Source organism: Mauremys reevesii, linkage group 10 (assembly GCF_016161935.1).
Source record: "Mauremys reevesii isolate NIE-2019 linkage group 10, ASM1616193v1, whole genome shotgun sequence".
Classification (NCBI taxonomy): domain Eukaryota; kingdom Metazoa; phylum Chordata; order Testudines; family Geoemydidae; genus Mauremys; species Mauremys reevesii.
Genome location: NC_052632.1, coordinates 19,176,304 through 19,197,569, shown reverse-complemented (window position 1 = coordinate 19,197,569; position 21,266 = coordinate 19,176,304). Strand labels below are relative to the sequence as shown.

General features: G+C 43.9%; 1 protein-coding gene across 3 annotated transcripts in view; it reads right to left on the bottom strand.

Moving 5' to 3' along the window:
- ATP8B4 (ATPase phospholipid transporting 8B4 (putative)) overlaps window positions 1-21,266 on the bottom strand; it is a 152,154-nt gene that overhangs the window by 8,638 nt on the left and 122,250 nt on the right. For all 3 annotated transcript variants that reach the window (XM_039491658.1, XM_039491659.1, XM_039491661.1), the window contains exons 20-23: window positions 19,727-19,874; window positions 17,349-17,532; window positions 11,094-11,317; window positions 425-508 (exon numbers count right to left, since the gene is read on the bottom strand). In XM_039491658.1, the coding sequence (XP_039347592.1) occupies window positions 425-508; window positions 11,094-11,317; window positions 17,349-17,532; window positions 19,727-19,874 (640 nt within the window). The remainder of the gene's footprint in view (window positions 1-424; window positions 509-11,093; window positions 11,318-17,348; window positions 17,533-19,726; window positions 19,875-21,266) is intronic.

Below are 21,266 nucleotides of genomic sequence, written 5' to 3'. Positions count from 1 at the left end.
TAAGATAAATCACCCCTGCCACCGAATTGCCGCCGAAGACCCGGAGCGGAAGAAGCTCCGGGGGCCCAGGCCCCGCACGAGTTTTCCGGAGCCCTCAGAGCGAGTGAAGGACCCTGCTCCAGGGGCCCCAAAAAACTCTCGTGGGGGCACCTGCAGGGCCTGGGGCAAATTGCCCCACTTCCCCCCCCCCCCCCCGGGCAGCCCTGTCCCTAGCCAGCGTCTTAAAGGACTCCTGCCTGATCCCGGGGCCATTTGGGGGCTGGTTCCCAGCATAAATTAGAATAACCTGAGGAGCAGATAAATAAGGGGGATTTAATTATACATTATTTGCATTTAAAACTGACTTGTTAAGGATGCTATCAATGCCATTTACTGCTTCTATTTTAGACATTTAAGTCATGTTATAAATAAGATAAAGTTGTACCTGGTCAAACAAACCCATAGCTAGTACAGGCAGCGAAGCATAGACGATGTTGAAGAGGGTAATAAACCACTGGTCATAAACAGTCTGAAAAGAAAATGCAGTTGATAAAATGAACAAGTGTCATTTTAAAAACTTTTCATTATTATTATCTGGCACAACGGAACACACAACAGGACGCTTTACATCTGCTCCCCAGGATAACAGGATAACTGAATTTTGAAAATAGGTCAAATAATGAATATCTAAGAGTTTAGTGATTTGCTTTCTATGCAAGGGGTTATCCAATAGTATTTCATACCGTACTTAATTATGAAAAAGGGGATAGCTGGCAAAGCCACAATGTTTAATAAGCTGCTTGGTTAATGCATTTTTCGTCTACCCCAGAAAAAGATGTGAGCTTATACCCAATCTTGAAATGGCAAAGGGAGGATTACTGAATAGTAGTATCAAAATCCCAGACGATCTCATATTTTTTACTACACATTTGTAGCACACTTGGCTGCTTAACAGGGTTGAGGCATGTGGTATGGGGAAGGGATTTGGCCATCCCACATTCAAGTCAACTTCTCTTGTAACCCTTGAGTACATCTTAGCTCATCAAGCAGGAAGGATGTCTGGTTCCAACCAAGGAAAAATGGCCAAGTCTGAATTAAAGGTGAAAGTTTGAAGATCCTCTACAAGGATCAATTTGGATTTATGCCTGATCCTTCCTAGCAACATGAAAACACAAGTTCCCATTGCTAAGTTTATACAAACAATAACTTGCAAATCCATTCAGTGATGAAGGCCTTTTTCTAAGCACCCCTCGTTTTAAAGTTTCACTTTATTTATACCGCTTTTTAGTTTCCTTTACATGAAAGTTATAAAGCTATTTTTATTATAAAAAGTCTGTCTTGCAGAAAACACATTATAGAATAAATAAGAGGTGCCCTGCTCCATCTGTTCTTTATTTGTGCTATTAGCAGAAATATACTGGAGAAATGCAGAAGGAATTGAATATACTTGAATATACAGAGCTCCTTTCTGCAATTTTAGCCAGCCACTATATCTGCTAAGAGCTTTGGATGACTATTTCACAGGTAATCAAAACCTTTGAGGTTATCAAAAGCTTTGAAACTAGTGTAATAGTCACATGCCATTTTCATATTTTCAACTGTGACTTATTTATATTGTTTGGCATAATACAAGGGTTTTTTTTATATTCATGGACAGGGTAATTGTTTCCACATTCTTTTTAAAAAGCTTTCCCTTAAATCCCTGTAGTGTTGACAATGGCATATTGTCATCAGATAGTCTCATTTCTCAAGCAAACAATGCCAGTAGTTGCAACTGGTTTAATTCATAACTTTCCTAAATAAGGCCCCAAGAAATGTTCTGGCACAAGCACTTAAAAATGCGTTGTCTTCACTGACATCCAAGAGTCCACATATGCGTACACAAAAGTGTAGAAGGTTGCAAGAGCACAACACAGAAGCAGTTGCCTTAAAATTATGCAACCTGTGTGCAGGGGCGGCTCCAGGCCCCAGCTCGTGCTTGGGGCGGCATGCCATGGGGGGCGCTCTGCCGGTCGCCGGGAGGGCGGCAGGCAGCCAGCCTACGGGAGGTCCACCGGAGCTGCGGGACCAGCGACCGGCAGAGCGCCCCCCCGCGGCATGCCGCCGTGCTTGGGGTGGTGAAATGTCTAGAGCCGCCCCTGCCTGTGTGAGCACTGGAACCCCACACGTGGAGCCTGATCCAACTCCCACTGAGGTCTATGACAGACTGTCTATTGACTTCAATGGTAGCTTGACCAGGCCCCAAAAGTACAGACGCATCTCATGAACCAGGACACCATCCCTGATTCCCTGTCGAAAGTCTTGTCAGACTCTAGTGCCAACGGGCCATGGCAGAGATTAAGCTCTCTAATCTATGTATCTATTTTAGGTACTTATATGGCCTCCATTACCATGATATCTAAGCACCTCCGTTTTTGCTGTACTTCTCTTTAAAATATCCCTGTGAGATAGTGTTATATCTTTGCTCTTTACATAACATTAAGACTATGAGGAAACTAAACAGACATGGCTGTGTTCCAACTAACCATATTCTCTGATACACAAACATATAAGACCTGGCTACATATATAAACTGCTACCCTGTGGGGTTCTGGTGGCTTCTGCAATAGAGACTGGAAAGCCCACTAGAGGGCTCCCAAACTATTTAAAGGGATACTACCCACTCCCCATTCAGTAGGGATTTACTATTATCCCCATTCTAGAGATGGAGAACTGAGACCCTGCTCTGGGCTTGGGCAATTGTTCTCTGGCTCTCCTTCTAGCTTCAAGTTCATGTACTGGGGTTACTGGAGGCAACAAGGATTCAAATGTATGTGAGAGGAGAAGAAAGTTTATCACAACTTCAGTTGCAGGCAGGAGGTAGTGCTGGGGATGTGCGTGTTGTGGGGGTGTAGCTGTAGGAGGACCCAGTCATAAGCGTGAGATATACTGGATAGGGGTCTGCATGTTCCTTCATGAGGGGCTCAGTCAGGCTATTGAGTTTCCATTCAAATCAACTAAATATTGAGGTCCTAAAACTGAGACAGCCCTAAAAAATGTGTTCAGAGGAAACTTTCCAATGAAGTGTTTTTTATAATGATTCACAAACAAAACTGGACTTTGAATGGAAACCCATGTTTAAAGAAGATAAGAAATGTTGACATTAAAGAATTAAAATGTTTTCCATAACTCCCGCCCTTCTAACCGATTAAAGGGTAGAAGGAGATAACATACTGACTTATAGCACTGAAATATAAAATGAAGCATTTCTAATGGTTAGATGAAGAGCTTTGATTTTTTTTTAAATGATTTGTAATTATGGACAGTGAAGGAGTACAGCTGAAGTAACACTTAGGCCAAGGCCTTGCTGGCATAAGTGTGGTTTTTCTAATTCTTCTTTTACATAGAATTGCTAATCTATTTAAAATGATGATATTGCTGACAAGACAATGCTGTGCTGGAAGTTTTGGGGTGAAAACACACAAATCTGTAACACCAAGAAGCCTTTTTTACTGGGAGACCTAGGGCAAGGTGACACAAAAAAAATACCATGACACCGAAACTGCAAAACGAGCAGAAAAAATGCAGAAGTTGAGTAACTGAAGCTTGCACGTGTATAATGTGTGGGTAACCTAAAACTCAAAGGGTTGATGTGTTAAGAGCCAGTTTGATAAAGATTACTTAATCTGTAATGCATAAATGTATACTAGACCTAAGTGCACAAAGGCCTACGTTGGAGAAACACCGGACCAGAAACGGAAGGACTGGACTGAAGGATTAGACCAACAGATCAGGGGAGATGACAACCATCAGGAAGTATTGGAGGATTTCCCAGTGCCCTGAAATTTGGTAACTCAGGCCCTTTACCAATTACATTTGTAATTGTCTGTTATAAATGTATGTTCAGGCACTATAAGTCCCAATAACTCTGTCTGAAATTGCATAAATAAAGGCAGAAATTGATTAAGCCTAAAGTGGGTGCACTTGGTGACTCAGATTTCCAACTTTTACTCCCAACAAACTCTAGAACTTTCTCTGTCACTGTTATGTACATATCTCAACATTTGAGGCCTAGTTCAGTCACACCAGAGTATCTAAGAGCTGACACAGACTATTGTACAAAGCTCAACTGCCTGGAATTTGGGCTGGATAACATCCCATGAGAATGCCTGATCCCACAGGATTGTTGTTTCTTTCTGGTTATAGCTGAGCCAGAACATGGTATTTCCTCATTTATACTTCTGTTTTCAGACAAAACCACGGTCTGCAGAAGCACACAGAGTTTGAGGGTGAAGGTGAGAGCCATTTGTTTTATCTGATCCAGTTTGCCCATCCCTCTTGCACACAGAGGTAGTTGGAACTTTCTGACAATTTTTTTTTCTCAGAAAATACCAATTCATCAAAATTGAAACTTTGTCAGGAAGGTTTCTCAGGTCCAGGATGGAATATCTACTTGAGAGAGTAAGAGACACTCACCCAGAGTTGGGACACTCACTTGGGATGTGGGAAATCCAGGTTCCATTTCTCACTGCAAATCAGTCAGAGCACAGACTTGAACCTGAATCTTCCACATCCCAGATGCATGACGTCATATTGGCTATTCTCTTTCTCCCCCTCCCTCTCTTCTAATTTTTGAAAGGTTTATTTTTGTTATGATACAGAATGAAACCAAATGTCAAAACATTGACCATATTTTACAAAATGGAATTCTTGTTTCCCAGAGAACATTAACTGCATCCTTTCCCATAATAAGTAGCTTTGGGAATAGGGGAAATACAGAATTTCACACTGAATAGGTCTTGCATGAGAGTCTCCAGGGACTGTTTGCAAACTCATAAACGGGAACCAAATCACTCACACTTTAAATCAGATTGAAAGTAAAATACAATGAGTTACAATCCACCAGCAAAATGACACCACCATCCACTGCTGTCACTAAGTCTGCATCACAAATCATGGAGTCACCTAAAAGAACATCTCACAGACCCAGATGCCAGAGGAACATATTCCAGAAATTCACATCTGTGACATGCAGCCCCCCTGCCAGATATCTTGCCTGGGCCAGACTGGAGCATATAATCAAAGAGCAACAGTTAGTGATCAAATTCAGCAGTGGCAGGAATAATGAAAGGCAACCTAAGGTAGTAAAGAATTACAACACATCACTTTACGTAATTATACGGCTGTTTTAAAGTCAACATTGCATCTAGAAAAGCCTAATCTGTCTATATCTGTCCAAGAGTTTTCAGCTGCAGTGTAGATAACCATAAATGCACAGGAAAGAAGATATAGATGTTCAGATTTTTTTTAGGTTCTACTCTAGATACATTAGCTCTTCAAATGAATCAAAGAATGGAAGGAGACAAAAACCAGGGACAATACTACAGAGATTTTCATATAAAATCGGACTGTGGATCAGGGCCGGCAAGCACGCGCGTGGGGCGGCCCTTTCCCGGGGGGGCGGCAGGCTGGGCCGGCGGAGTCAGTAGCCCTTTTGAAGTCAGTAGCAAAACTACTGATTGGAATGGGTGCAGAATTTCATCCACAGCAGGGGCGGCTCTACCTTTTTGGCCTCCCCAAGCAGTCATGCGCGGGAGGCACCCCGGAGCCCCGGGAGGACCAGACCTGCCACAGGCAAGACTGCGGAGGGGGCGCTCATCCCGCGGCTCCAGTGGACCTCCCGCAGGCATGACTGCGGACGGTTCGCTGGTCCAGCGGCTTGGCTCAAGCGGAGCCGCCGGACCTGCGAACCGTCCGCAGCTGCGGGAGGTCCAGCCGAGCCGCGCGACCAGCGGACCCTCCGCAGTCATGCCCGCGGGAGGTCCGCTGCTCCCGCGGCTCCGGGGCGCCTCCTGCGCATGACTGCTTGGGGAGGCCAAAAAGGTAGAGCCGCCCCTGCTGTGGATGAAATTCTGCACCCATTCCAATCAGTAGTTTTGCTACTGACTTCAAAAGGGCCAGCATTTTACCCTATGTTTTCATTGAAAGAAAACTCAGAACTCCAGTGGAGTAAAATATATTCTCTTCTCCTAATAAGTTATATGTTTCTCTTCTGTAGGGAATGGATAGACTGGCACATTTATGCTACACAAGGAGTGTCCAAAAATTGTTACTGTAATTGGTTAATCTATTGTATCATTTAACTATAGGTCAACATTTTCCAGTTTGAGTGCCTACAATTACATTCCTACATCTACAGGTAGGCACCAAGGTATATGTGTCCTGGTTTTCAGAGGTGCTGAGCAAGTCAGTGGGATTTGTGGGTGCTTAGCATCTATGAAAATCAGCTACATACAGTCAGGTGCTTAAGCTTAAATTCCTATGTCCACTTTGTAAAATTTCAGCCACAGTTCTTAACAGTATAATGAAAGTCCTCTTCTCCTATATTCTCAATTGAATAGTTACTGTAATGAGATGTAGAAAATTAGGAAATAGTTTAGATTTGTAATTTAAAGCACAGCAATCTAATTTATCTGGGTATTCATAAGATGTCCATCACTGCAGTGTCCAGGATCATCACTACTGTACAAAAGTACCCCCATCCCTCATGTTTGTTTTTCTACATGGGATTGGATTTGTTTTCAGGAGAAATATTTCTGAGCCATTCTGCAACTTTCCATTACAGAGGGAAAGCAAGTGGAATGAAAGTAGTCATTGTGCCTTCAAGATAGCATGCTCTATCACCTGTCCCCAAAAATTGCACCTTGGGGACAGTCAGAGTTCCTGGTCAACATAGTGTAGCGGGGCAGTTGCCCTGCTCCTGAAAAAAGGCTAGGCTGATTGGAGAAGCAGCCACAGCTGGGGCCACGCCCCTATCAGGTAGGGTGACCAGACAGCAAGTGTGAAAAATCGGGATGGGGGAGGAGCAGTAATAGGAGCCTATATAAGAAAGAGACCCAAAAATCAGGACTGTTCCTATAAAATCAGGACATCTGGTCACCCTACTATCAGGCCATAGCTGGCCCTATAAAAGGTCTGTGAGGCAGGAGCTGAGTCAGTCTCTCTCTTGCTCTGGAGAGAGAAGGACCTGGCTGCCTGGGAGCTCAGGGTACAGGGAATGGAGCAGGGCTGGGGAAAGGCAAGGGGAGCTGGGGAGCTCCAGCCTGGTAAATCTCCAGGCTGTGGGCCTTGCTAAAAGGCCAAAACAGGTACTGGGGTTGCAGAGGGTGCAGCCCGGGGTTAGGCAGAGGCAGCTGGTCCGACCACCTCCCCTTTTACAGACTGCAGTTTGCCTCAGTGAGTGGGGGCTAGATGATGACTGGCAAGATGATGAGGCAAGGTGGGGATAGAGGGTTGGGGGTTCCCCTGGGAGATGAGAGCCAGACTGTGGGTTACTGCTGGGGGCAGAACCCAGAGGAAAAGGGGCACTGGGGTCCAGGAGGGACATGGGGGCCCTAAGGCAGGTGAGACACCGGCCTGCAGAGGGCGTTCCGGGCTGGACAAGAGCTAATTCCCAGGATAACCAGCAGGAGGCGCTGCGCCGGTGAGTCTCGCTTTACTACACGTGGTGGAGAATGTGGGCAAATGTGGTCCTCCCCTAATACAAGTGGTAGGGCAAGGACTGTGGGACTACTGCTTGGAGCTACAGGAAAGGATGATGGATCCCAGGTATACTGGGGCTTTCTTTGCAGATGCTCTCTTTGAAGAGGCCAAAGCTGCTACCCCTGGTTGGGGACAGGCGTCAGCACCCTGGCGAAAGGGGCTGATGACCCACAGGGACTCTGGGAGATGCAGTGGGCCCTCCATGAAAAGTTGGGCCAGCTGGTGGAGCAGCAGGGGGCCTGCTAAAACTCCTTTGGAGAGAGTTTTGGAGGAGCCACCCAGAGCAGGACGGAAAGCCCAGTGCTAGGACCCGGAGGCCGGGCAGGGAACATAGGGCGTGTTATGCCTGTACAAAGCATGGACATTTACAAACAGATTGTCCCTATTGGGGTGGGGGCAGGGCGCCTCAGCCCAGGCAGAGACAGGGGCAAGTCCCAAGGACAGTCTGCCAGCTGAGGGAACCCAGGTGGCTGTGGACATGTTGGGCCTGTGGGCGATAAGGGCACATGAGTGGGCATGCCCAGGCCCGAGATGGAGGGTCCAGGTCTGCCCTGGTGAAAGGGTGGGACCTGAGAGGAACCAAGAAAGACCCAAGGCAGCAAAGAGGCAGGGAGCCTGCTGGAGCTGCCATACACCAGGCCACATTAAGAGGTACTGCCCCCTTAAGGAAATGGTGGGGCGGCCGAAGGAGGTGCCTGGGGGCCCGGGAGGGGCAACACTGGATATGGTGGAGGCTGCAGGAATATTCGCTGACCAGCCATTAGGCCACCAATGGGAGGTGGCGGAGGCAGCGATGGAGATGGAGGGGACCCAGCAGGAGGCTGGGACCCAGACCATCGCCGAGCCAGTCGCCAGTGAGGAAACCCAGATCTGCCACTGACCTGTTTTGTGACCTCAGTGAAGTCAGTTTACTTCTCTCTGCCTCTGTTTCCCCTCCCAATCCTTGTCTATCTTGCCTATTTAGAATGTAAGCCCTTCAGGGCAGGAATGGCCTCTTACTGTGTGTTGATACATTGCCTAACAATGTGGGATCTAAAACATCCTCTGGTCTAGTGTGTACTGGGAGGTCTGAGGTCAAAGGCCAAGAGCTGACAACCACCTGAATGTCAGACAGAAGTGCAAGTCTTAGAGTTTTTCTGAAGAAAAAATAAAAGATTGAAACAGTTTCCAGTATACTGGCAGTTAAGTTGATGGCCCCCAGTCATACAGCTATGTTTGCCATCAGATTACTTAATTTCCTTTCCTTGTATCATTTTACACTTGAATTTTATCCTACAGATTTCCATTTTTTCATAGGTCATGCAAGAGAATCCCTCCACAAGTTCTTCCTAAGATCCACATTCAAGCAAAGCCCTCTCATTTTCAACGTTATGTATTTTTGGTGCATTCCACAAAGTACAGTGGGTTGAGAGAATATGCAGAGTTAATAAGTCTATTATTCAAAACATAGTCATGGAAATTTGTCCCCTATTTTGAATCAATCAGAATGGCTAGAAAACCTTAAGCCTTTACACCAGATTATGTAAAAACAAAATTAAGAAGTATAGTTTATACTGCTGAGAAAATTCTTTCTTGCATCTATTAAGTTTATAAAGATGAGCCAAAATGTCAAAGTATTCATGAAAAGACTATTGATGTTCTAGTGTTCAATAAAAGCTTTCCAACACTATGTAGCTCTATAAATCATACCAAATTTTATGTTTAATTCCTGTAATTATGAAATGTCACTCCTTCCCCAGAAATACAAATGTTGTTTCCCAAGGCTCAGACCTTTAAAATAGTTCTACCATTATTCATGGTTTCACACAATTCCTGACCTTCTCTTTTCTGAAATCATGACAGCAGACCTTAGGAATGGATCACCTTCCCAGGTTGCCACTGCATGCATCTACAGACAATGGCACTGCTGCTGCAGCCCATGTCTCTCCTCGGCCCCAATATTGAGTTTGAAGAGCCAGTACCATTCCCGAGTACATCCGTTTCCTGACATCACCCACTTCCCCAATGCCACCCTCTTTGCCTGCTAGGAGGCTTTCCCAGCTCAATAACCAAAGGGTTACCTACTAATTTCTCAATTGACCCACCAGTGAACCAACAGAGGAGATCTCACTGCCCATCTGAATAATCACCCAATAAGCCAAAGATCACAAAATGATCTGTTGACACCAACACTGTTGCTGTGAGGCACAGCTGCCTGCTATGGAGAGCTACCTAGTAAAGGCTTTTGGAGATGCTAGGGGGAAGTACAGTGTGTCAAGAGGAACGGGAGTGGAAGGACTGATGGATTTTGCACTTCTTCAGGGGATGGCAGTGGAGGAAGAGTATTAACCCATGGAATGTTGCATGTATCTCCAACTGAGGTAAAAGATTTTGAGAGAGCCCCTTGCTATGCTTTCAGCAACATCTCACTATAATGTGGTCCTCTAAAATACAGATTCACAGTGCAGCCCCAGTTATTACCCTTTACTCTTTCCCAACAGAGAGAGACCCAGATCAAAATCCCCAGGATGTTAAGTAAATATTCATATATACAAACAAGCATTCAATAAATATGTGACTATGCATTCAAATTCAAACAAGAATAAAGGGTTTGGTTTTTTTCTTATTCAGAACTGAACATTGACTAGTATAGATGACACTTTTCATCTGGAGGATGCTGTGTATATGTAGTGCCTCCCTACCTCTGAACAAGGGAGTTTGGGAAAGGGCTGGTTCTTCCCGATGACAGAAAGGAAGCTGGAGAAACTTAAAGCAGCCTCACTTGTCTAATTCACTATTGCTATCTAACAAATCTGAAATGATCAGCCAGGACACATCAGATTGAGGGCCCACTGGACTGAAGACCCATGTCCCCCACTTCAACTTGAAGGTGAGAAACAATCACGCACAATAACCTCTCCTGATTGCCCAAGAATATAATTAAAATAAACAAATAAATACAGGGACTCTACTCCTGGTCTCCCTCGCTGACAGCAGCTGGTTGGTGTTTATTGAAGGCCTGGGGCTTTCAGTAACTTCTGCAGGTCAAACGTGAGGAAATAGGAAAAGCAGGATTTGCTGAAGGACACAAGGAGTTCCCCATGTCCCAAGCAGCTTTGCAAGACACCTTTATGTTACCTTACACTTTGGCTAGAGCTTAGTCAGGATCAGTTGGCTTGGCATGGAGCCCACTTATGTGACCTGCAGAATTATAGATTTAAGCACTCCTGACAACCACACAATCAAGCCTCGGGATTCAGCCCTAAAGAAACTATTTACTGGATTAGGACATATGGTTCTCTTTTTTCCTTTAAGCATAAGGCAGCCTGGCCTAACAAATGAAATCACGAAATGTCTCAACAATTTGGAGGAAATGCAGGAAATCATTAAGTATAATAATTACAATCAGATTAATTTTTTTAAAAGAAAATAAGGACTAATATGATTTTAATTAACTTCCAAATGATTTTCACTCAAACATTTGGATTGTTCAGTTAAATTTTCTGACTTCTAATTATCCAATAACTAAAAAAACACCCCTTTTCACAGGTGGGTACATTAAACATACACAACATTGTTTTGTTGGTTTATCAACTTAACTCCCAAAAACTAACCTGAGCTGAGAAGCCACAGAAGAAGCCAAACCAGAAATGCACCAGAGTGAAGGAAAAGTTTTTGTAGAAGAAATAACACAAGAACTTGCACATTCTGAAATAGGACCACCTGCCATGAACAAGCAGGAGCCGCTTAAGGTATCTGAACTGGGCAAAGGAGTAATCGCTGGCCAAGACTGCTTGCATTCCTTCTTCACCACTGATGCCAATGCCTATGTGGGCACCTGTAGGTAAAAAAGAAGCAGAAATGTGTCTCTACTAAGTATTTGAAAAAGACGCATTCATTTGCTAAACTATCACAGCGAGCATTTTGTTTACTGAGACAGAAGTAGATGTCAGTTTTAAGGTGATCCCTGCCTTACCATCTAATAACAGTATCCTGGGCTACTGAAACCATGAGGTAGAAAGCAGAGAAGTTATCAGATCAACTGGGAACACCCATTAAGTTAGCATTATCGTTACTATTATACTGAATCATGCACTCCTGCCTCTCACCCTCAGCATCTTGGGAAGCGTTAGCCACCTCTTTAATATAGAATAATTTTTGTTATGATTATTTTTAAAGCCCCCATAACTCTGTCTTCCTCTTTCAACCCCTCTTCCTTCCTTCTCTCTGGAAGAAAAAAATGTTTATTTTGCCCATTCTTTGCCAAAATAGGTGAATTGGAGGAGGGCCATGTTGTTATTGAAGCTAACGTGGAAAACTTTTAAAATAAATAAAATTTAGTTTTTAAAAACCCAACTTAAGATTGAGATATGGCAGTAGTCCACTAACTATTCACCACCCCTATACTCAGACTGGCCTCAAACCATTCAATTTCAGTCTAATGGGCCATATTTTTTCTGAATATAAGGTGGGGCCCAATCCCACCATTCATCTGCTTGAAGAAATGCCATTGGAATGTAGGGTTCTATACAATGGCAGGATTGAGTGACAGTCAGCAAGCAGATGAGATATTTTAAGCAACCAACACAGTACATTAGTAGCTATGTAAGGCATCTTACTATTTTATTGTAAGGGCTGCCCATCAATGAATTACAAAGACAATATTTTTACTGTACAACCTGCTTGCACAATAGCATATTTTAATATACAAAACATCTTCCAAGTAACTGACACTACAATAAAAGAATTTACAGTAGTTACTAATGCTGTACTTGTGAACTGTATTCTGCTATGCAAATATTGTAAAATATAAGATGTTTCTTCATGGCTGTACTGCACCCTCCACTTAATCAGCACGCAATTCAGTTGGGATACTTCCCAGGATAGCCAAGCTATACTACCAAGGAATTCTATTTAATTGGGATGCCAACATATGAGTAGTCAGGGCCAGCTCTAGGTTTTTTGCCGCCCCAAGCAAAAAAAATGTTGGGCTGCCCCCGACCCCAGCCCTGGGCTCCCCCCGACACTCCCCTGCCACCCCAGCCCTGGGCTCCCCACCCCCCCAACCTGCACCCTCCTGCTGTCCCAGCCCTGGGTCACTGGTAACTCGCTACCAGGGCAGGTCATTCAGCAGGAATTTTCAATATGCACAGAACACAGACAGGATTGGTTCCCATGTGGTTACAGAACTGCAGTAAAGTAGAACAATTTTCAGCTTGTGTGATTGGAGGATATCTGGATGCATATTATAAGACTGTCCTCCATAAATGAGGAAAAGTTGAGGTGCCTTTATTATTCTTTTGTTCCACTCTTTGTTTCTATGGGGAATTTGCCAATGCAATATCACTGTCTTCCTTTTAAACAAATAAAACTAAAAGGGCAATAGCTGTTGAAAATAGCAGTTCCAGTCCTAAAAACCACTAGGAAGCATTTCTTGCTTCTTCATTTCTTATCTTACTTTTTCTACAGCAAGTTACAGTGGATCAGTATATTTGATTTGGGAGAAATGAAGTAACAGCTGCCCAAATTGAGCTTGAGCACTCCTGAATTTTGAGGGTGTTCAAATCTGGAAGGCAGGTGCTAGATTCCCTTTCTGAATATTAGCTAAATTTGTAAAAGAAAAGTCAATTTCTGCTTCCATGGCTCAGAAGTGGAAATCCTCCTACGTGCCTGGTACTGTATATAAAGCTGCCAAAGTCCCCTAGCAGAGCCTCCCCTCCCTTACTTTTCATTTTAAATTCTAATGGGATCCATGTACCTCCCTTGCTAGGCTTCAGCTAGAGAGGGGCACTGTCTATTTAGTCCACCCAATTCCTTCTTTGTGGGCTGCAAGGTGAGGTCACACCAATATCCCTAATGCAGTCTGGGGAAGTCTTCTGAAGGGGACATCTGGGGCAAAGCCTTCTACTCCTTGGGCACACGTGTTCCCCATTCACAGTGCCACCACTTTTGACTCACAGCATGGCTCAGCTACCTCACTCCCTACCCCTCCCTTTCCTGTTGATAGCTGCCAAGGGATTGCTGGGAAATGTAGTTCTTTCCCTGCTCCAGGGCTGGCTCAATAGGCAGGGAGCTAGGCAAGGAACTACAGCTCCCAGGGTCCTGTGGGTTCTCAGCTCCCATGCTGGATCCATAGCTGATCCATGGCTCCACTTCTGCAGGGTTAAAGCAGCAAAGAGTCTTGTGGCACCTTATAGACTAACAGACATTTTGGAGCATGAGCTTTCGTGGGTGAATACCCACTTCGTCAGATGCATGTAGTGGAAATTTCCAGAGGCAGGTATATATAAGCAAACAAGAAGCAGGCTAGAGATAACAAGGTTAGTTCAATCAGGGAGGATGAGACCCTCTTCTAGCAACTGAGGTGTGAAAACCAAGAGAGGAGAAACTGGTTTTGTTGTTGGCAAGCCATTCACAGTCTTTGTTTAATCCCGAGCTGGTGGTGTCAAATTTGCAGATGAACTGAAGCTCAGCAGTTTCTCTTTGAAGTCTGGTCCTGAAATTTTTTTGCTGCAGGGTTGTGAGAGGGAAGGAAGTGAGTTTAAAAAAAAAAGGATGGCCAAAATGACGCTTCCTGGAAATGTGCCACCCCAAGCACCTGCTTGTTTTGCTGGTGCCTAGAGCCGGCCCTGTGAGTAGTGGTACTCAAATAGAGATACTATGTCTTTGTAATGTTCAGAGGCTGATGGTGCTTTGACACCTTTCAAAAATCCTTGGCCTCTGCCAATGCTTGTTTGTTAGGGGGAGGGATAGCTCAGTGGTTTGAGCATTGACCTACTAAACCCAAAGTTGTGAGTTCAATCCTTGAGAGGGCCATCTGGGGCAAAAATCAGTACTTGGTCCTGCTAGTGAAGGCAGTGGGGGACTAGACTCAATGAGCTTTCAAGGTCCCTTCCAGTTCTAGGAGATAGGTATAGCTCCAATTATTATTTTCATTATAAAGCAGAAGTGTTTTAACAATCTCTCTCTAGGCTCTTTGAAACACTGATGAAAATTAACCCCTTTAAGGATGGAAATAGTATAGGACTGCTAGGATGCTGGAAGGCCCTGAATTTGATAGTTCAATTTTAGCTCAATCTGGGTAAAAATAACTTCTTGTTCTGTGTGGTGTTGTTTCTTTTGTAAGTGACAGACCTATAACATCTTTATTTCTTCAGAGAACCAGCAAGTTAAATGTGAAGAAAACAAAGCAATCTGAGAACCATTTCAGATACAAGCAAAAAGTGCACCACCTTGTTAGTCAGAAATTCTCCTTAATCAGAATGAAAGGTGAGCCACTTGGGTATCCCAATTAAGGTGGATTCAGCAGTATGTTATTTATCAAATGCTTATAAGAAGAAGTTGATAATGGCGTTGAGTTGAGGACATTTATGCTCAGGGAGGTCCTCCACGAGCTCTTGCATTTTATTACAGTTAGAGTAGTTGTAATTTGGCAACTCTGAGTAGAAGGGTGGCTGACGAGTAAACTTTCCACCCAAAGAGGTCCAGTCTCTTGTGTTCTTTATCTTGCAGTGAGGAGTGGAAATGAGGCTGTTTACTGCACTGATTAGAAGCCTCTACTAACAGAGAGCAGACTTTGGCTGGAACAAAGTATTTTCTGTCAGCTCTTTTGTTAGTGGGTGGTGTCGATGCCGGTGTTTGCCATATTACCTCCACAGGATCCATTATAGCCTCCTCCATGGGGAGGGCAATCTTGGTCGATGATGCTGGTTGTAAGATTTTTAAACAACTTATGTTGTTTCTCCTGCACCTCATGTAAGGCAATTTCTTGGCTGTTTGCTACTCTTTTGAAGAGTTCTTGGAACTGTCATCTGGTGCTATTGGGGTAGATGGCATCACCGCTTCATCTGGTGTGGAAGATGAGTGTGGGGCAGGTGGTGAATCATCCAGGTCTGTCTGTGATAGTATCTCTTCCTCTTCTATCTCTGTCTCGGGGTCAGAGGTTTCTCTGTGTGGTAATGATAGGTGTATTCTGGAACCTCTTGTTGCTGGGGAAGGGGGACCAGAATAGGGATTCTGGTATGTGGGCCAAGGACCCCATTGTGGCCATTGCATGGGGTAAGGTGGTAATGGATAAGGCCAGTGCTGTGCATACCAGGGCTGTGAATGCTCGGAGGGATGAGGCTTAGGCTTCACAGCATTCCATGTAGGTCTCTTTTGTGATGGGGATGAACGTTGAGAGGAGAAGTGGTTGTCCTGCATGTCTCCTTCCTCGCCACTATGTATGGAGAGTGGTGCAGGAGATGAAGGATGGAACCATGCTATGTAGCTTGGGGAGTGTTCAGTGACGAGCAGTGGTGACTGCCAGGGCCGGCTCCAGCTTTTTTGCTGCTCCAAGCGGTGAAGCGGAAAAAAAAAAGCTGATTGGTGGCACTTCGGTGGCAGCTCGATCGCGCCGCTTTATTCTTCTACTGCAATTCGGCAGTGGGTCCTTCACCCCCCTCTTCCTCTTCGGCAGCAGTTCGGTGGCAGCTCAAAGAGGAGGAGAGGGACTGAGGGACCCACCACCAAATTGCCGCCGAAGACCCAGATGTGCCACCCCCCTTTCCATTGGCCGCCCCAAGCACCTGCTTGGTTCGCTGGTGTCTGGAGCTGGCCCTGGTGACTGCGGTGCTGAAGAAGCTGCTATATCCTCAGTACGCAGGAGTTGCGCTGGTCCCGCCTTGGGGTTGTGGTCGACCATTGGGAGTGCTGACCAGTGCCGGGTTTGGCTTATTACCTGGCATCAAGTCTTGGGTCGGTGCCAGTGGCGGCAACATTGATTGCGGCACTGCTGCCTGTGCCACGCTCTGCACCAGGGTAGTCAGTGCCATGTAGGAAACTTGATGTCTCAACTCCGGTGCTGCACGTTGGGGCTCAGCAGGGGTCCGCTGAGGGACAGAGTCGGAGGAGTCCGGTGCCTCACAAGTGCTCACTCTGGATGAGTGGAGCACTGAGGGTAAAGACCTCGCTGGGGAAGCTCTCTTTTTCTGAGAGACCCTTGCTGGAGAGGTCAAGGCTCGCTTCCTGAGTTTTGGAAGTCGGAGCCTTATCAGAGCTCAGGGATCTTGGTTTATGAGACTCCCCAGAGGACGTCTCTTGCGGAGGTTGGAGGGATTTCTCCAGCAGAAACATTTTCAAGTGGAGATCCCTGTCACTTCTTGCCCTTGTTGTTACGTTGGTGCAGTTTAAGCATTTCTGGGAGATATGAGTTTCTCCCAGACAGTGAATGCAGGATGTGTGGCCGTCAGAGACTGGGATCGGTTCACGGCAGGAGTCACACTTTTAAAATCCTGTTGAGCCCGACATGACAGCAGTTAAGCCTCTCCTGCCTCTCAAGAGATAAGGGTGGGAGTTAATTGTAATGGTAAACTGTAGAAACTGTTCCGAAAGGGGGAGTTAAGTAGAGAAAAAGTCTTCTTTCTTCTTTTTTTTGGAAGAAAAACCTCTAAGAGGAACTAACAAAATTATGTAACTATGTATAGACTAAGACTAACTAAACAATGTAACTAAGCATAAACTAATTAGAAGTTCCTATGTAACTTTTTTTTTTCTTTCAGAAAGTATCAAAGAAAGCACTGCCGTGGAGCTCCGTCTGCAGCCGAGGACGGTTGAGAAGGGACTGAGGAGACGGTCAGGGGTGCGTGCGCCACAGAAGGAAACAACAGCTGCATGAGATGACTCCTGTGCCGTGCGCACCCTTCCCCCGACCAAGTACTGCTGCGAGAAATCTCCGATCTCTGGCACAGAGACGCAGCAACACCTAGAGTGGAGCACCCACAGGGACACCACTCGAAGAAGAAATATGAGTTCATTGATAGGCAAACAGCATGTTATTGGCATTTCTATTTATGCTTTTAACTAAATATTATGACACAATTTCCTCTTACTTTTGATCATGCTAATGTCATTGGCTCCATCTCCGATGGCCAAGGTGACTGCCTTCCTGTGCTTCTTAACCAGCTCTACCACTTGTGCTTTTTGTAAGGGAGTCACTCGACAACAAATCACAGTTTTACACATGCAGGCAACTTCCACAAATTCATTCTCCAGATCAGCCTCAAGTGCATGAGCCTGCAATACAAATTATTTCCTATCAGAGTACTGGTTCTGTAGCTATAATCAATAGAAGATGTGATGGGTAGGAAATGAGAATTCTTTGCATATAATAAATAGGATACATCACTTTTAAATAAAATAATTTCAAAACAAAATTTTAAACAGCTGAAGCCTTTAGTGGAAGATACTACACATCTCCAGTAAATACAATAAATCAGTCTCATAAGTGTATGCATATAATCCTAACACACAACGCGAGCGAAGCTACATTTTGTTGTAAAATACTAGATTTAATTACACGTTAAATACAATATTAACAAAGAGGGAAGAAATAAGCTAAAATTGGATAATTACAATTATTTCAGTCCAGCACTTGATTTCCAGCTAACTTTATGAGAATTTAAAATTGCCTAATCCAGTGAATCATCAGCTCTGCTGCAAGTGTTTAGTTGCAGATACTCAATGTATCTTTGTGGTTCAGCATCCATGGAGCCTCTTCACAATTCAGACACAGTAAAATGCTGGCAACTATCATTAAATAAAGTCTGGCCCAACTCTGTGGTCTGCCTCTCTCCTTTGGATTGACATATAGCTAGTCCAACTGTATGTGGCACGTGAGCAGGGTCACTGGAAAAATGCATAAAATGTTCCCATTTTGACATATATTGTGCGGTTTCATTTCCTGTGTGACAATTTTTCCATTAAACTGTAGGAGGGAAAGAAAACCTTTTGAAAGCCCCAGGCAAGAAAAGGACAGGGATCTCTTCAAAATCATGGGAGAGGAAAAACTTCAGGTCACTGGTTTAGATATTATGAAGATTGTAAGCGGAGGGGGGGGGGGAATTCCCCAAGGAATGGGGAAAAGATAGTGCTTTTCCAGATCTTTGAAAAGGCTCGCGGGAAAGGGCTGAGGCATGAGCTGGTTGTCTTTTAGATATCTCCGAACAAAAAGGGTAACTAGAAACTTTATCTTCTTTCCCAATTCTAATTTTAAACTCTGCCAAAACCAGCAAATATCCATTGCTCTTCCCACTCCTTTGACTCTCTGATGAGACTGCCAATGAGGGTGCCACTTAATCCCAGTAATGGTGCTTGCTGGAGGTGTTCACAACCAAGCTAGTGTCTTATTCTAATCTCTTGACATAGGCTGCTGAACAGTTCTGAGATGATATTGAAACCACAAATCTGGGTATAGGAGAGAAATAGTTTCTGCAGACTACATGACCTTTCTGCTGGAGAGGATAATCTGTCCTGGAGTGGAGATTTGCAATTTTCCATAACTTTCACGGTGTACAAAGCAACGCATTCTTATGGCTGGAATGCAGCTGGAGAGAGCCATGCATACTTAGAACTACCTTAAATGGCTGTGGATCTTATGGAAAAGCTTAAACAATATTCCCATTTACTACTTCTTTTTCTATTAAGAAACTGTCTGAAGGCAGAGCCATTCTTATTCCCAATTTTAAAAAAGAAAATAAAGATCAAAATATATGAATGTACAAAGATTATCATGTATCTTCATGAGCAACTAATTTCTCAAAAGTGAAGCCTGCGCTTTTAACTCTCTTAAGTTAGAGAGTCAGAAGATCGTTTTGAACTTGTTCAAGATTTTGAACCTGAACTACATTAAAGTAATGTAAGTTTATTCTATTATGACAAGAACCAGATTTCCTAATCAAAGCAAATTGTTTTGGCATCCCTGTAAAATGCTGATATTTAGAAAACCCACTGGAGGTATCTTAATGACATTAATTTGGTGCAGTAATTATTTTAAGGTCAGGTTGTGCTCTCAAACAACAAACATCAGGAAAAAATAACAGCATTACATCTGCCTAATTGCATTCACTTAATTAATTGGCATTGATTTGTGATATTCCCCTCACACAAGTACTTAAACAACAATAGCAGTGGTCTACTTCTAGTTAAGAAGGGATAAGATAGTAAGAACTAGTTCTTACTATGGGGCCTTCTCCACTCTGGCAGTTATTAAAAAAAGCTGTATAGAGTTACTCATTCGATTTCTCTTCCATACACATCCAAAAGTTAAGACGTAATTTTTAATTGTTTCTTGCAATTATGTCAGCCTTTGTTTTTAGCTTTCTTATGAAACAGTTTTAGAGTTTGGAGAGAAATCCGTCATCGTTAGAAAACAAAACAGACATTATTTGGGTTGGGAAGGAAAGGACAAAACCTGAAAAAACTGACTTACCAGACTATGTCCATTTATGACTAATGCATAATCACCAGTGACAGTTTCTTCCAAGACTGAGCCCTGCTTTGATTCTTGCATTTTTTCACAAAATACATGACCATTGGAAAGGTCTTTGCTTTGTCCAAACAAATGTTCTTTCGCTTTCCTTAAAAGAAAAAAGGAATATATTATTATTAATTTTAATCAGACAATGATTTAGAGCTAATTTCAGTTCTGCTGTAATTAATATTACATAAGAGCAAATTTCAGTAGGCAAGAAGGATATTTCTTTTACATGATGAAGATACCATAGTGCAGTGGTTCTCATACTAGAGCCACCGCTTGTTCAGGGAAAGCCTCTGGCGGGCCAGGCCGGTTTGTTTACCTGCCGCATCCACAGGTTCGGCCGATCACAGCTCCCAGTGGCCACAGTTCACTGCTCCAGGCCAATGGGGGCTGCGGGAAGTGGCAACCAGTACATCCCTTGGACCGTGCCACTTCCTGCAGCTCCCATTGGCCTGAAGCAGCGAACCGCAGCAACTGGGAGCTGCGATCAGGCAAACATGCGGATGCAGCAGGTAAACAAACCAGCCCGGCCTGCCAGGGGCTTTCCCCGAACAAGCGGCGGCCCTAGTCTGTGAACCACTGCTGTAGTGTGTTTAAAATCTAAGGAAGTAGGTGGTGTAGGTACGAAGGTAAGACAATATTCTTGAGTGTTTTTAGATAACTTAGACATGCATCCGACGAAGTGGGTATTCACCCACGAAAGCTCATGCTCCAATACATCTGTTAGTCTATAAGGTGCCAAAGGACTCTTTGCTGCTTTTAAATAACTTAGAACTTAAATAGCAATCTTGATCTGAGTTTGACCGGAGTGATTTATCACTAATTTGGTATTAAGATTTTCCAGGCTTAAAGAAAAGATGAGTTTGGCACAGAAAATGCTGTAGTTACATTTACAGGAGCAAAGAACGAGGAGAAACTCTTTTTCCAGGAATTCTGGGCAACATTTTTTTTTTATTTTGTAAAACAAAAAAAATATACAATTTCAGAATAGCGTAAACTGAGACCTTTAACAAATTACAGTACAAGTCCATTTATAGAAGTAAACTTTTTTTAGCAACTCCATGTCATAAGCAGAGATAGCCAAAAACAACACATTGGAATGTTGTGAAAATGTGGATTGTAAGTTAATAAATCTAGTCTATAACCCTATGACCAGTTGAACCAACCCCTCACCCGGGCTCTGCCAAGCTCTCCAACTGGCCTCTGGGAGTGGCACCACCTGCTACTACAGCTATCCATAGGGTGAAGCCTTTACAGCTCCCTGATGCCACTGGAGTGTCTTTGTACAGATTAGGCTCCCCTTTTAGTTGTAGGCTATGTTCATTGTCATGGTCCTAGATTTAAATTTTGCCCACGGTCCTTTTATTGCAAACTCCTCTTGGTTTTTCATAAAATTGTCATACAATTGCTTCATTCGAGATTTTTTTCTGGAGGTTAATTACTTTCACTTTCTGGAAATTTTGTATGCATGCAATATTGTGGGCGAGGTAAT